Source organism: Narcine bancroftii, chromosome 1, assembly GCF_036971445.1.
Source record: "Narcine bancroftii isolate sNarBan1 chromosome 1, sNarBan1.hap1, whole genome shotgun sequence".
Classification (NCBI taxonomy): domain Eukaryota; kingdom Metazoa; phylum Chordata; class Chondrichthyes; order Torpediniformes; family Narcinidae; genus Narcine; species Narcine bancroftii.
Genome location: NC_091469.1, coordinates 134,287,759 through 134,301,559, shown reverse-complemented (window position 1 = coordinate 134,301,559; position 13,801 = coordinate 134,287,759). Strand labels below are relative to the sequence as shown.

At 43.9% G+C, this 13,801-nt stretch overlaps 1 protein-coding gene across 17 annotated transcripts in view; it reads left to right on the top strand.

Moving 5' to 3' along the window:
- LOC138764513 (teneurin-3) overlaps positions 1-13,801 on the top strand; it is a 4,541,667-nt gene that overhangs the window by 4,499,167 nt on the left and 28,699 nt on the right. For all 17 annotated transcript variants that reach the window (XM_069940598.1, XM_069940580.1, XM_069940589.1 and 14 more), the window contains 2 exons: positions 3,768-4,000; positions 4,781-4,935. In XM_069940598.1, coding sequence (XP_069796699.1) covers positions 3,768-4,000; positions 4,781-4,935 — 388 coding nt within the window. The remainder of the gene's footprint in view (positions 1-3,767; positions 4,001-4,780; positions 4,936-13,801) is intronic.

Sequence of the window (13,801 nt, the reverse complement as noted above, 5' to 3'; positions counted from 1 at the left end):
GTAAATGCACACTGCCTGATCAAGGATAGTTTTTTTTTTCCTGCTTGCTGTTATCAGACTCTTGATAGTCCTCTTTAATTAAAAAAAGATGCCTTCCTCTATTCACCTGTGTTTTTCTTTATAATGCTACAAATTGCACTTTTGTTTTATTGTAATACTATACCCTGTGGACTTTTTAAAAATTTGAATCTGGAAGATGGCCTGATTCCATGCCATAAACTGTTATATGACTTGCCTTGATTGAAAACTAAACAAAGTTTTCTGCTGTATCTCAGTTCAGGTGGCAATATAAAAAATAATTTCAATGCAGAAGTTAAGAGCAGATTGTGATATACCAATTTTGCTTTCTCACATTACTTCTGACTTAAAGATGTGTGCAATAGTTTGATCTACATTTAGTCTTCTCTTCCCTCACTACCCTCATAGGCCTTGAAACACCAATCCACCTATTTTGTTGCTTATCAGTAAATGCGAGTATATTTCCAGAACATCTCACCGATTATTTTATTTTTGTTGGGTGTGCATCGTACCCCACTACTGAACTTTGTTTCTATTGGCTTCAGTTGAACCAGATTTCAGAAATGGAGAACAGTGCACGAAATAGGTGTTTATTAACGCCAATGTCCAAGGGGATGTCACTGCTGGTCATGGGCCACATTGACATTGTTTTCCAAGAAGCAAAGCTGGAGACCTTGGCGTTCTGCAGTCAAAGGGTTGGCCAGTCAAAATGAATTGCCTTGCCATTAAACTATGTACCACACTGGTTGTCAGCGTAAGATATTACAGTCATCTGAAAGATAAATGACTGAAGTAAACGAGATTCAATAAATTTGAATCTATCCTCCATGCACATTCGCATTTAATTGCTTTCCATTCATTTCTTATTACCTCCTATTTGTCACCAAAAGTGTTTCCTGCCAGACTCTTTGAGGACATTTCTATATTTTTTCATGCGTTGCCTGCCTCCTCAGGTTAGGCTCCCTACTCATAAGTGAAATGTTAAATGTAAATTCTGCAGTACTGAAATATTGAGGGAGTTTCAGCTTATAAACTTATATTTTCACTTGCATCTGTACACTTAAGGTTACATGTTCAAAGCTTATTGTGTGCACGAGAATTAGTATTGTTTCCACATTGTTGTAATTTGAACTGATTTGCTGTTTTGCCAGCTTTCATGCACACTTGGTGTCGGAATAGTTCAGTGGGTAGCCCTAGTTCTGTTAAGAGTATACTTGAAAACAGTGTGTGGCTGTTACAACAGGATGTTTCCTTTGTTTTTAGCATTTGGAGGCCTGATGTGAGTGGACCTTCTTTCCCACATCACATGCCCATCAGATCTGCAGAGACTATACGATATATTTCCCTTGCTATCCAGATCCAGAAAGCTATAAGGATCTTGTAGGACTTTCTCCAGCCAGGTGTAATCATTCTGTTAACATCATGACAGAATTGAATGGATTTGCTCTACTTGTGGAAAGTGACCTCAGCTCCTCAACTATCTGACTAAATTCAGTCCCTCATTGCTAGAGGAGAAAATGTCCCACCAATCTCTGCAGCAAATTGTTGGAAGCTTCCTAATCAGTGTCAGAGAAAATAGTTGAGGCAGAGTCAATTCTTTCATTTAAGAGGAGGCTGGATATATACATGGATAGGAGAGGGTTGGAGGGTTATGGGTGGAGAATAGGTGGGGGGATTGGACGGAGTTGTTTGAATGAACCGGCGTGGACTTGAAGGGCCGAGATGGCCTGTTTCCATGCCATAAACTGTTATATGGTTATATCATATTTCTGAATAACTTATCTAAGACCAAAACAACAGGAGGGATATAGTCCATGCTGTTAGCAGAGTGACCTATTTTAGATTTAACTTGTGTAATGAGAAAGAGCTCCAATCATCCAAAATAAGCAGTGGAATGAAGGTTCTGTGACATCCCCTTCACACTGAGTTGGTAATTTTGGTTGATTAATTAGAGCTTGAAACTTTTGGTTTTAATTGACCAAAAAGACACCATCAAAAGGTGATCTGGAAAATCGTTTTTTCCTCTGATAAAATTTCACGTGAGCAGTCAACTGTGAGCAATTTATATACTTCATTTGTTTTGCTTTAGGGATACCACAAGCTGTTTACATAATGCTGGGACAGATGATTGACCAAATCAATTCATTCACAAAATTTACTTGTGGTCAGTAGTAGGGGCAGTGGAAAAAAAATTGGAGAGGAAAATGGGGATGATTAGGGTGGGAAACAGGTAGCATTGATGTAAAAGAAAATGAAAATTTTGTGGAAGAATTCTTTCTGGTTGCCATGGACAAATTGATCTGAAGGATTCGGTAGCATGCGCTATAACTCATTGATTTCAGTGACAAACAATTGATACAGTTCTTCATTGTGGTTTTTAACAAGCAAAAATGTCAAATTTGCTAAACTTAAATTCTCAAAAAAAGTCCACCCTGAACTAAACCGTGGATGATGGCTTTAGGGTGGCTCGGTGTGAGTATTGCTTAGCACAACACTGTTTTAGCCCCAACGATCAGGTCTAGGGTTCTCATCCCATGCTGTCTGCAAGGAGTTTGTGCGTTTTCCCCATGTCTTCATGGGTTTTCCCTGGGGACTCCAGTTTCCTCCCACTATTCAAAATGTACTGGGGATGTAGGTCAATTGGGTGTAATTGGGCGGCACGGGCTCGTGTGCCAAAATGGTCTGTTACTGTGCTGGAGGTCTAAATTTAAATTTAATCATCGTCTCATGATAAAGATGTCATCACATTCAGAAATAACCTAGTAGCACCACAGGAGAATCCTCATGGTTCGTTCTGTTTCCCAGAAAACAGGAATGTGAACAAAACATTCTTCATGAGCATACTCAGTGATATGATTTACATGAACAGTGAGCAGGCACATTTGCAGATTAGGACTTGTGTGGAGAAAAATAATGATTTGTTGAATGAATTTACTCAGTGGGAGTTCTTAAACCACTACTATTAATGGGTTCTTGCAATAATTCTATGTGGGAATAATTGTAATGAGCCCTTTGGTGTGTCTGAGGTTAGAATAGTGGGCAGTGAAATGATTAAAGCACCTGTATTTAGCTTGTCCTTTAATTAGTTCTCAATTCTTTCCTGCTCTAGGATGGGCCACATTTTTTAAATTTAGATATATAGCATGGAAACAGGCCCTTTCGGCCCACAAGTCCATGCCGCCAAATTTTTACATAACCTACACCCTGTTACGTTTTTGAATAGTGGGAGGAAACCGGAGCCCCCAGGGAAAATCCACGCAGATATGGGGAGAACGACCAAACTCCTTACAGACAGCGCGGAATTCGAACCCCGGTCCTAATTGCTGCCGCTGTAAAGGTGTTCCACAAACTGCAGAACAATGTCAAAGACCCTGGAGTAACAAATACACTCCAGTATGGAGAGGTTGACTTTTTCTTAGCCTTTGTAAAGGGCGGCACGGTTAGCAGTAGTGGTTAGCACAACATTGTTACAGCGTCAGCGATCAGGACTGGGGCTCGAATCCCTGCACTGACTGTATGGAGTTTGTACATTCTTCGTGGGGTTCCTCCAGGTGCTCTGTTCAAAAGGTACCGGGGATTGTTAAATGAATGGGACAGCATGGCAAAGGGTCTGTTACCATGCTGTATGTCTAACGTTAAAAATTAAAGTTAAATAATATATTTTTGAATCTCAAAAAGTTCTTGATCAGTTTGAACTCAATACTATGCGCCACTCCTTTCTTATGACAAGAAAAATGTTGGTTTTACAGCAATAACCCAGCACACCGATATTTCTTGGCAACTGACCCAGTCACGGGAGATCTGTACATCTCAGATACCAGTACTCGAAGAATCTATCATCCAAAGTCGTTGACTGGTGCCAAAGATATGATGGCAAATTCTGAAGTGGTAGCAGGGACTGGAGAGCAGTGCCTTCCATTTGATGAAGCCCGATGTGGAGACGGAGGCAAGGCTGTCGAGGCTTCACTGATGAGTCCTAAAGGTATGGTGCATGCAAGCACGCAAATGGAGAAACAGACCCATGAATACACACTCCCACCAAACATGGGCATGCACGCATTTCATAAATAATAAAGGCAAATACAAATTAAAATCACACACAGAAAAAACATCAACCACATTTCATACATATATCAGCTATAAACTGAAACAGATTTTGAGACCCTAAATTCTTAAAATGTTTATGTGTGTTTGCCTAATCAAGCCTTGTTGTTGTGTAAGAATGAGCTCTGTGTTCCAATGGATATCCCATAACATGAAAGAATGAGAAGTCACACTGGGACCAGCCTTATAATAAAGTCAGTGTGATAAATGAGAGCCTTTTAATGAGAGAGCTGGATGTTTCACATTAGCACCCTGAGACCCTCAGTGTTGAACAGGAGTTGTAATTGGATGGAATCGAATAAGCACTGAGGTAAATTTAGTACATTCTGAAACAGTGAACAAAGTGTTCATACAGGGAGATAATAGGGAAAATGCAATACATCAGAAATTGTTTGTCATTTTATCGGATACCTTACAAGGGAGGTCAGGTACTGAAGGTTCATGAAAGTCCATTTACAGCCACCATGCATGTACAACCCTCCAGTATTTTAATTCCTCTTCCCAGTCTTTGTGGATATTCTGTTGTTAGATGTTTGCTAAACTTAGCATTATCTTGGTCTACACTCTAAAGACGGTTAGAGCATTGTCTATAAAAAGCCAAGCAAAAGCAAGGTCATCCCTAACTGTTATCACCTTGATTTGCATTTCTCATTAACAGGAATTGCCATTGATAAGAGTGGTTTGATGTATTTTGTGGATGGAACCATGATAAGAAAGGTGGACCAAAATGGAATAATATCCACCCTCCTGGGTTCTAATGACCTCACATCCGCGCAACCCTTGACCTGTGACACCACCATGCATATAAGACAGGTATGGTTCAGTTAGCAGTTTGATTTTCAATTAAAATAGTCAAAATGTAAACAGGGAAATCTGAGCTTGATCAAACCTGAGGGGACTGAGTACATTTTTTTCCAAAAAGGGTTGGATTTGCATGGATATGGAGGAGGGGTAAGGGAGGTCACTTCATTATTGGATAGTATATCAACAGCACGTGACAAATCACCAATGAAGTTTATTTGTTGCAGATTTTGTCCAGGCTAAAAATGTCCAATAGTACCATAGATTTTGTGTTTCATCAAAATGAAAGGAAAAAAAACTCAGATTAACTTTTGAACTTAACACTTTACTCCCTCAGTGCAGTACTGAAGTGTCATATGGGAAGAACTTTGGGTCAAATTTAAGTAGATACAATGAGTGTTAGCCAACTCAAAGTGGCCATTTTACCAATGTATAACATCACAGGTAGCAGAAGACACTAATTTGGGTACAAATTTAGATTCCATGACTTAGTGTAAGACAAGTGGCAGTATGGCTAGCATGGTGGTTAGCACCCGCGGCCAGGATTTGAATCCGCCGCTGCCTGCAAGGAGTTTGTGCGTTCTCCCCGTGTCTGCATGGGTTTTCTCCGGGTGCTCCAGTTTCCTGCCACCCTTCAAAATGTACCAGGGTCATTTGGGTGTAATTGGGTGGCACGGGCTTGTGGGCCGGAAGCGCCTGTTACTGTGCTGCATGTCGAAAATTAAAATTAAAATCTCCTGTCAACATTTTCTCAAGATAGGAATGGACATAGGACAGGCTCCTTCCAAAAAAGGCCACTTACAATGGACCTGCAGAGGACCTGTAAAAATGATATGTATTTATATCATGTCCAGTTGTACAAAACATTGTATTGTGTGGAGAGGTGGCTGCCCTACTGCAAAAATGGTGCGATTAAGCTGAGGAGGATTTAAAAAGACTCATGAATATGTTACCTAAACTGGAGAGCTGGAGTTATAAAGAGATTAGATAGGCTGGGATTATTTGCCCTGGTATGAAGCAGGCTGAAGGGAGACCTTCAGATTCAGATTTATTGCTGGAGTACATACGCTACATCACCTACAACCCTGAGATTCTTTTTCCAGTGGGCTCAGCAGAATTGGTAGTGCAAAAAAACTATACAATGTATACATGTAAACAAATTTTAAAATGTAAACAAAATGACTGTGCAATACTGAGAAGAAAAAAGCCATAAAGTGCAAAAGTAAGAGTCCTTGAATGAATCCCTAATTGAGTTTATTGTTGAGGGTGGTGGAGGGGTAGCAGCTGTTGAGGATGCTGGAGGGATAGCAGCTGTTCCTGAACCTGGTGGTGTGAGTCTTGTGGCATCAATACCTCTATCCTGACAGTAGCAGCAAGACAGAGCATGTGCTGAGTAATGTGGATCCTTGATTGCTGCTGCTCTCCCAGGGCAGCGTTTCCTGCATATGTTCTTGATAGAAGGGAGGGTATTGCCTGTGATGTCCTGGGCTATGTCTACTACCTTTTGTAGGGCTTTATGCTCGGAGGTATCAGGGGTCTGTGATGCATCTGGTCAGCACAATTTCCACCACACATCTGTAGAAATTTGCCTGGGTTTCCGGCGTTATACCAAACCTCCGCCAACTCTTCATAGAGGTCAATAAAATTATGAGGAGCATTGATAATCAGAATCATTTTCCAGATTAGGAGTAGAAAGTGAGAGGGAATGGGCTCAAGGTGAGAGGTGAGTGATTTAAAAGGCTCCAAGGGGCAAGCTTTTCACACTCAGCCATTATGGATAATCTGAGCCAAAGGGCTTGATTCTGTGCTCTGTAAACTCCATGAACCTGGACTAATCTATGAATTTCTTATTTATTTAGCAATTCTATGGTCAGTGAAATCCCTTTTGATTTCCAATAATTCAAATACATTTTTCCACTTAACCAAATTCAATTTGAATTGAACAATGTAAATAACACAGCAGCTTGGGGAATTAAGTACTTAAAGAACTAATTATTGGATCATTTGATATAATAGTAGACATATCTATTTATAAATGAGAGATATAAATGCCAGAAGTTTGCATTTAATATAAAAGTGGCTGGAAATAGTCAGCATGGTATGAAAAGAGACACTCTGGGCCCAGAACAGAGAAATCCCCCTACCCTTTTTTCTTTTCGTCCACAGCTTGTCGATTTTCACTTATACTTTGAGAGAGGGCCAAGGCCCGAAACGTCAGTGATATATATTTTACCTCCTATGGACGCTGCGAGCCCGGCTGAGTTCCTCCAGCATTACTGTGTTTTGACTACAATCTCAGCGTCTGCGGACTTTCGTGTTTCCCTCCGTCCACAGCCTTTGCTGCCTCCCCTTGGTCGTAGCCCCATCTTCTGGTACATAGTTGGAAATGCGGCCATCCCATGCTTCCTTTCTGAAGCAAGTGGTGTTCTGAGAAATATTGTGGAAGTGAAATCCAAATGAGTCTTCAACAGGAATATTCCACTTGTATATCTTTCGCAACCCAAACTACCTGATTCAGTGGTTCCCTGGCTGCTTTGATGTGTCCTCATCCAACCTTAATTACTAGATTAATTCTGACTCAAAGTCTTCACCCAGAAGACCAATTCTACTCCCACACATGCAGCCTGGCCCACAGAGAATTTCCAGCATTTTCTGTTTTTAATTATGGAGTTGTTGTTTCAGAAGCAATTCTCTCTATTTAATCGTGTTAATTTTCGCTCCAGTTTCATTTTGTTCTCCCCTTGCTGCTTTCTTTTTCACTGGTCTCATGTCACTTTGGTTTTCCCTCTATTTCTATGCTCCTCTTTCTGCCCCAACACATTTTCTCCTCCTCCTTTTGTTCTATGATTGCTGCAAACAACTGCTCTTTCATTATTTAATTCAAAGCATCACACTGGGCAGGAATTTTTCTTTCAAAAGGTTCGCTTCCTGAAAAAAATTGGGGATTATGATAGACGACCTCAAGCTGAACACAAAGATAATTTCAGATTTGGTGTATCAAGTAGGAAGTTGGATAAACATTAAATTAACTTCTGTCGTATTTAGCATGTTTAGTCGTATTTAGCATGTTTAATCGCATAATGCTGCTGATTTTCATTTGTACTCAGCATCTGATGCCTCTTGTGTCAGGTGTCTAACAATAAGTCGAACAGCATTGATGGATTCCAGTTTCCCTGATACTGCTTTCCCATGCTCACAAATGCCCTGGTGAAAGCGTTCACCGTGTTCGTCACTGACTGCACCAGGATCAGCAGGGAAGAAGTCCAAATGTAAATGCAGAATATGGATTTTCAATGACACGTTGGACTTCATGCTTGAAACATGTTGTTCATCAGCTGGATGTAGTTATAATCTTAAAAATAGTATATGATAGGAGAATGTGAAAGTGATTTTAGTGATCAATAGCTCAAAATCCATAAAAACATCCAAAAGTGTTCGGAAGCAAAATCTTTGTTGTCCAGTGCTATTACATTGGAAAAGGCAGGTATTAACATGATTACCAAACTAAATTTGTACATTCGAATGCAGCCTACAACCGTACTGAATTAAGTATGAAGAAAAACCAAGAGTGAGCCCAGCAGCAGTTTGGAAAAGGGGTTTATACTGAGGGACCCTTCACTCACAGCCTCCGCTAGACTCATTTTCCTGTGTTTATTCCTTGGGCACTATCGTTGATGTGAGTTCCCTTGTCAATCTCGGCATTTAGTGTGATAACTGCAAGGCTAATCAGTCCTTGCCATGCTAGATATTTCATGGCAAAGCAGTTCATTGGGGAGAGAGTTCCCATTCGCACAGGAGGGCAAAGACCACACCCATTCTGACATGGAAAGAACACGACACTGGAGAAACTCATCAGGTCAAACAGTGTCTTTTATAGAGCAAAGATAAAAATACATCACCGACATCTCGGGCTTGAGCCCTTCATCAAGGTATGGAAAAATGTCAGCAGGTGTCCGAATAAATCAAGGTAAGGAGGAGCATGGTAGCAAAGGCAGGATGTAATAGGGGGAGAGGGAGGGGGGGGGGGGACAGTAACAAGCAAGGGGAGAAGGAATATCTAGTGAATAGAGAGGGAAGGGGTGGAGAGCTAAGAGAAAGAAGACAAGGCGAAGGGAGAGCAGAAATGGTCGGCCACTGAGTTAGATAAGGCTCTTGTGGGCAGGGGAGTTAAGGATTATGGGGATAAGGCAGGGAATGGATACTGACAGAGAATGATCAGCCATGATCTGAAAAATGGCGGTGCTGGCTCGATGGGCCAATTGGCCTACTCCAGCATCTACTGTCTATTGACTGGTGCGGACAGACCAAAGGTGCTCAGTGAAGTGATCTCACAGTCTGCACCCAGTCTCCCCGAAGTAGAAAAGGCCACAAAGGGAGCACTAGATACAGTTAATCAATCCTGTGGATACACATGAAGTGCTGCTTCACTTGAAAGGCCTGTTTGGGGCCCAGACTGGTGAGAGAGGAGGTTGGGCACAAGTGTGATACCTCCTGCGGCCACAGGGGGAAGTGCCGGGGAGGGCAATTGGTGGGGAGGGTCGAGGGATTCATAGAGGGAGTGGTCCCTATGGAAGGCAGAGAGGGGAGGAGAGGGGAAGAAATGTCTGGTACTGGGATCCTGTTGTAAGTGCCATAAATTCCAGATCTTTGCTACATAAAAGACACTGTTTGACCTTCTCAGTTCCTCCAGCATTGTGTTTTCACTTCAACCACGGTGTCTGCAGACTTTAGTGTTTTTTTCAATCTTTTCAATCTTCTTCAGCATGATGCTGAACCAAGCCATGAAAGACCTCAACAGTGAAGACGCTGTTTACATCCGGTACCGCACGGATGGCAGTCTCTTCAATCTGAGGCGCCTGCAAGCTCACACCAAGACACAAGAGAAACTTGTCCGTGAACTACTCTTTGCAGACGATGCCGCTTTAGTTGCCCATTCAGAGCCAGCTCTTCAGCGCTTGACGTCCTGCTTTACAGAAACTGCCAAAATGTTTGGCCTGGAAGTCAGCCTGAAGAAAACTGAGGTCTTCCATCAGCCAGCTCCCCACCATGACTACCAGCCCCCCCACATCTCAATCGGGCACACAAAACTCAAAACGGTCAACCAGTTTACCTATCTCGGCTGCACCATTTCATCAGATGCAAGGATCGACAATGAGATAGACAACAGACTCGCCAAGGCAAATAGCGCCTTTGGAAGACTACACAAAAGAGTCTGGAAAAACAACCAACTGAAAAACTTCACAAAGATAAGCGTATACAGAGCCGTTGTCATACCCACACTCCTGTTCGGCTCCGAATCATGGGTCCTCTACCGGCATCACCCACGGCTCCTAGAACGCTTCCACCAGCGTTGTCTCCGCTCCATCTTCAACATCCATTGGAGCGCTTTCATCCCTAATGTCGAAGTACTCGAGATGGCAGAGGTCGACAGCATCGAGTCCACGCTGCTGAAGATCCAGCTGCGCTGGGTGGGTCACGTCTCCAGAATGGAGGACCATCACCTTCCCAAGATTGAGTTATATGGCGAGCTCTCCACTGGCCACCGTGACAGAGGTGCACCAAAGAAAAGGTACAAGGACTGCCTAAAGAAATCACTTGGTGCCTGCCACATTGACCACCGCCAGTGGGCTGATATCGCCTCAAACCGTGCATCTTGGCGCCTCACAGTTTGGCGGGCAGCAACCTCCTTTGAAGAAGACCGCAGAGCCCACCTCACTGACAAAAGGCAAAGGAGGAAAAACCCAACACCCAACCCCAACCCACCAATTTTCCCCTGCAACCGCTGCAACGGTGTCTGCCTGTCCCGCATCGGACTTGTCAGCCACAAACGAGCCTGCAGCTGACGTGGACTTTTACCCCCTCCATAAATCTTCGACCGCGAAGCCAAGCCAAAGAGATAGTGGCACTGACTTACTTCCCTGCAGTCATTGTGGCAACAACAGGAGAGCAGTGAGCCCCACATGTGGTTCTGAAAGGGAAGGATACAGATCCTGTTTGACCACATGAATTGCTTTGCCTTTTGCCTTTTGGCTAATTTAAAATTTAAATTTAGACATGCAGCACAGTAACAGGCCCTACTAGCCTACGAGGCACCCAAATGCATCAATTTACATAAAATCCCGGTACTTTTTTGAAGGGTGGGAAGAAACCAAACGAAACCCATGCAGACTCGTGAGGAGGTACAAACTCCTTAAAGACAGCATCAGATTCGAACCCGAGTCGCTGGCGCTGTTACAGCATTGCACTAACTGCTAAACTAACTATACCAAGATGGCGGCACTGCCGGAGCCGCTGTGAGAGGGAGAAGCGGAGAGACAACCCAAAGGAACAGTGTCCACAGCGGCGGGCCAGTGAGGGGGATCTGTGGATGAGAGACCAGTGCATGCGGCGGACAGCTAGCGACTCGAGGCAAGGAACTCGCAGAAGCTGTGGGACACTAGAGACTGCTGTCAGGAGACTCGTGCAGACAGCTGGAGACTGGCTCGAACTGGCTGGAGGGGTATCAGGAGATGCGAGGGGGTGCAAAGGGAGCTGAAGGGTTCCTGACCGTGTTGGAGGTTCGGATCTGGAGCTCATTTTGCCAGTGGTTTGGACTGGACTCTCTGTGGGCGCGGGAGCTGCAGAAGCGCTGGAGCTGAGTCTACGGACACTCAGTGACTCTGGGGGGGGACTCTCTTTTGCTTGTCTCTCTCTGACTGTAAGTCTGACTGTAAGACAGAAAGAAGCAACTAGGCAAATTTTGCCAGTGGCGAATCTATCTGCCTTGCAGCAGGCAAAAAGAAATTTCATGTAATACGACACTGTTATTACTATATTCAGGAGATCAAATGGGTGTCAGTGCTGTACACAGTGTCTACTTAGAACAGGAAAACTCAGTTCTTGGTATATATTCCTCACATTTGCCACTCCACCTGCGTGTTATTTTCTTTTTTAACCCTACTTCCCCATTTCCCAACGGGCAGCACGGCTGGCGTAGCGGTTAGCGCAATGCCTTTACAGCGCCAGCGATCAGGACTGGGGTTTGAATCCCCACGCTATCTGTTTGTATGTTCTTTCCATGTCTACGTGGGTTTTCCCCAGGGTCTCCGGTTTTCTCCTCTCTGTTCCAAAGGTACTGGGGCTGTAGGTTAATTGGGTGTAAATTGGACTCATGGCCTGATATTGTGCTGTATGTCTAAATTTCCCTTTCATGATTTCCTTTGCTCTCTTTTTGATCCCTCACTTGCTTTCACCTCTGCTTCCCTTTCCTTATTTTTCCAAGTCTCTTCCACTCGCATCACATCATTCATTTATCTTACTAAATCACTCCTCTCTGTAAGTTGACACAGCAGGCTGAGTCTTGTTACATTGGGCGTAAATCCACCAAGCTCTTTGCAACAAGATCCCTCGCTAGCTTAATTAAAGAATTTGATGTCATTGATGATTCAGAGGGCAGAGGACCTGTTCGAGGCAACACACAAAATGCTGGAGAAACTCAAATGGACACTCAGTGTCTGTGGAAGATAATAGACAGTTGATGTTTTGGGGCAAAACCCTTCACCCAAGAATAGGAAGAACTGGGCAAACACTTGAATAAAAGGATGGGGGGATAGGGGAGTCACACAGGCTGGCAGGTGAATACAAGTGGAAGAAAGGTGATGGGGAAGGAGTAGAGGGTTGGCAAAGATGCACTCTGATAAGGCTAGGGATCTGCAGGAAGGATGGTGTGGGTGACGGCAGGCCGGATAGGGGATGGGAAAGGGAAGGAGTAATGGAGCCAGAGAAATAAGAGTTGGCAGGAGTTTGGGGGGGGGGGGGGGGTGGGGGGGCTGCAAGAGGGTGTACGGGATATAAGTTATTGTTCCTCCAATTTATATTGTGGCCTCAACCTGGCAATACATGAAGTCATGCACAGACATATCAGTGTGAGAATGGGAAATGGAATAGATGTGGCTGCCCACTGGGAGGTCGCTGCCCTTGCAACCGACAGAGCGGAGGTGCTCAAATATACATATTTGCTTGAGCTTCAGGATATCTGCCCTTCCATGTGCTGAGGTGGTTTGACTCCCTTGGTTACACCCTTGAGAATGGAGCACCTTGCCTACTCGAAGTGATGTCCTCGAAGTGCCTGAAGAAGTTTACTCTTGAAATCCTCCTGCTGAGCCCCAGAAAACTAAACAGGAATTATGAAGGTTGAGCAATTGTGAATCTGGTGGGAAGCAGTCAAGGAGAACTTCAGAAGGTTCTTCATCCCCAAAGGTGTTCAGAAAGCAACGGAGTGTCGGGGGAAGTCGCGATCATTAGAAATCAGTTAGTGATAACATTAACGTGAAATTCCTCTGACTACTTGTTGCCAGTGGCTTCAGTCAATATCAGAGAAATTGCACACACATTATACTGGATTTGTTCCCTACGTTAGACAATTTCATTGTTTTGTTTCTCGCACTTCAAATGTATCAACTATTGGAGGCACTTAGCCTTTTATTTAAAAAATAAATTGCTTCTGCCATGAGCGGCAATGGCAACGTTGCCGCTGGAGCAGATCTGGGAGAGCAGAGACGCAGCGCTGCTTCAAAGGTTCAACAGCCTGATCCTAATGCCAATGGCTCCGTACAGGCCCGTTAGAAGAGCCGACCTGTCTTTTAAACTAAATTCCTGCAACCACAGGTCCGAGCCCAAGATGACAGTGCCTTTGCTTGGCAGCGGTCATGCAGGGTGGCAAACTCTGGGGTAGCAGCAGACTGACACAGGGCACCAGAAACGGGGAGAACACCACCTGACCCGACGGAACGGTGACCACAGCAACGGACCAGTAAGGGGCTCAGCTGAAGGATCCACACAAGGCTGCTGCCGACTTGTGGTGGAAGGACGCCTAGAGGATGGAGGCCGCTGGCAACTT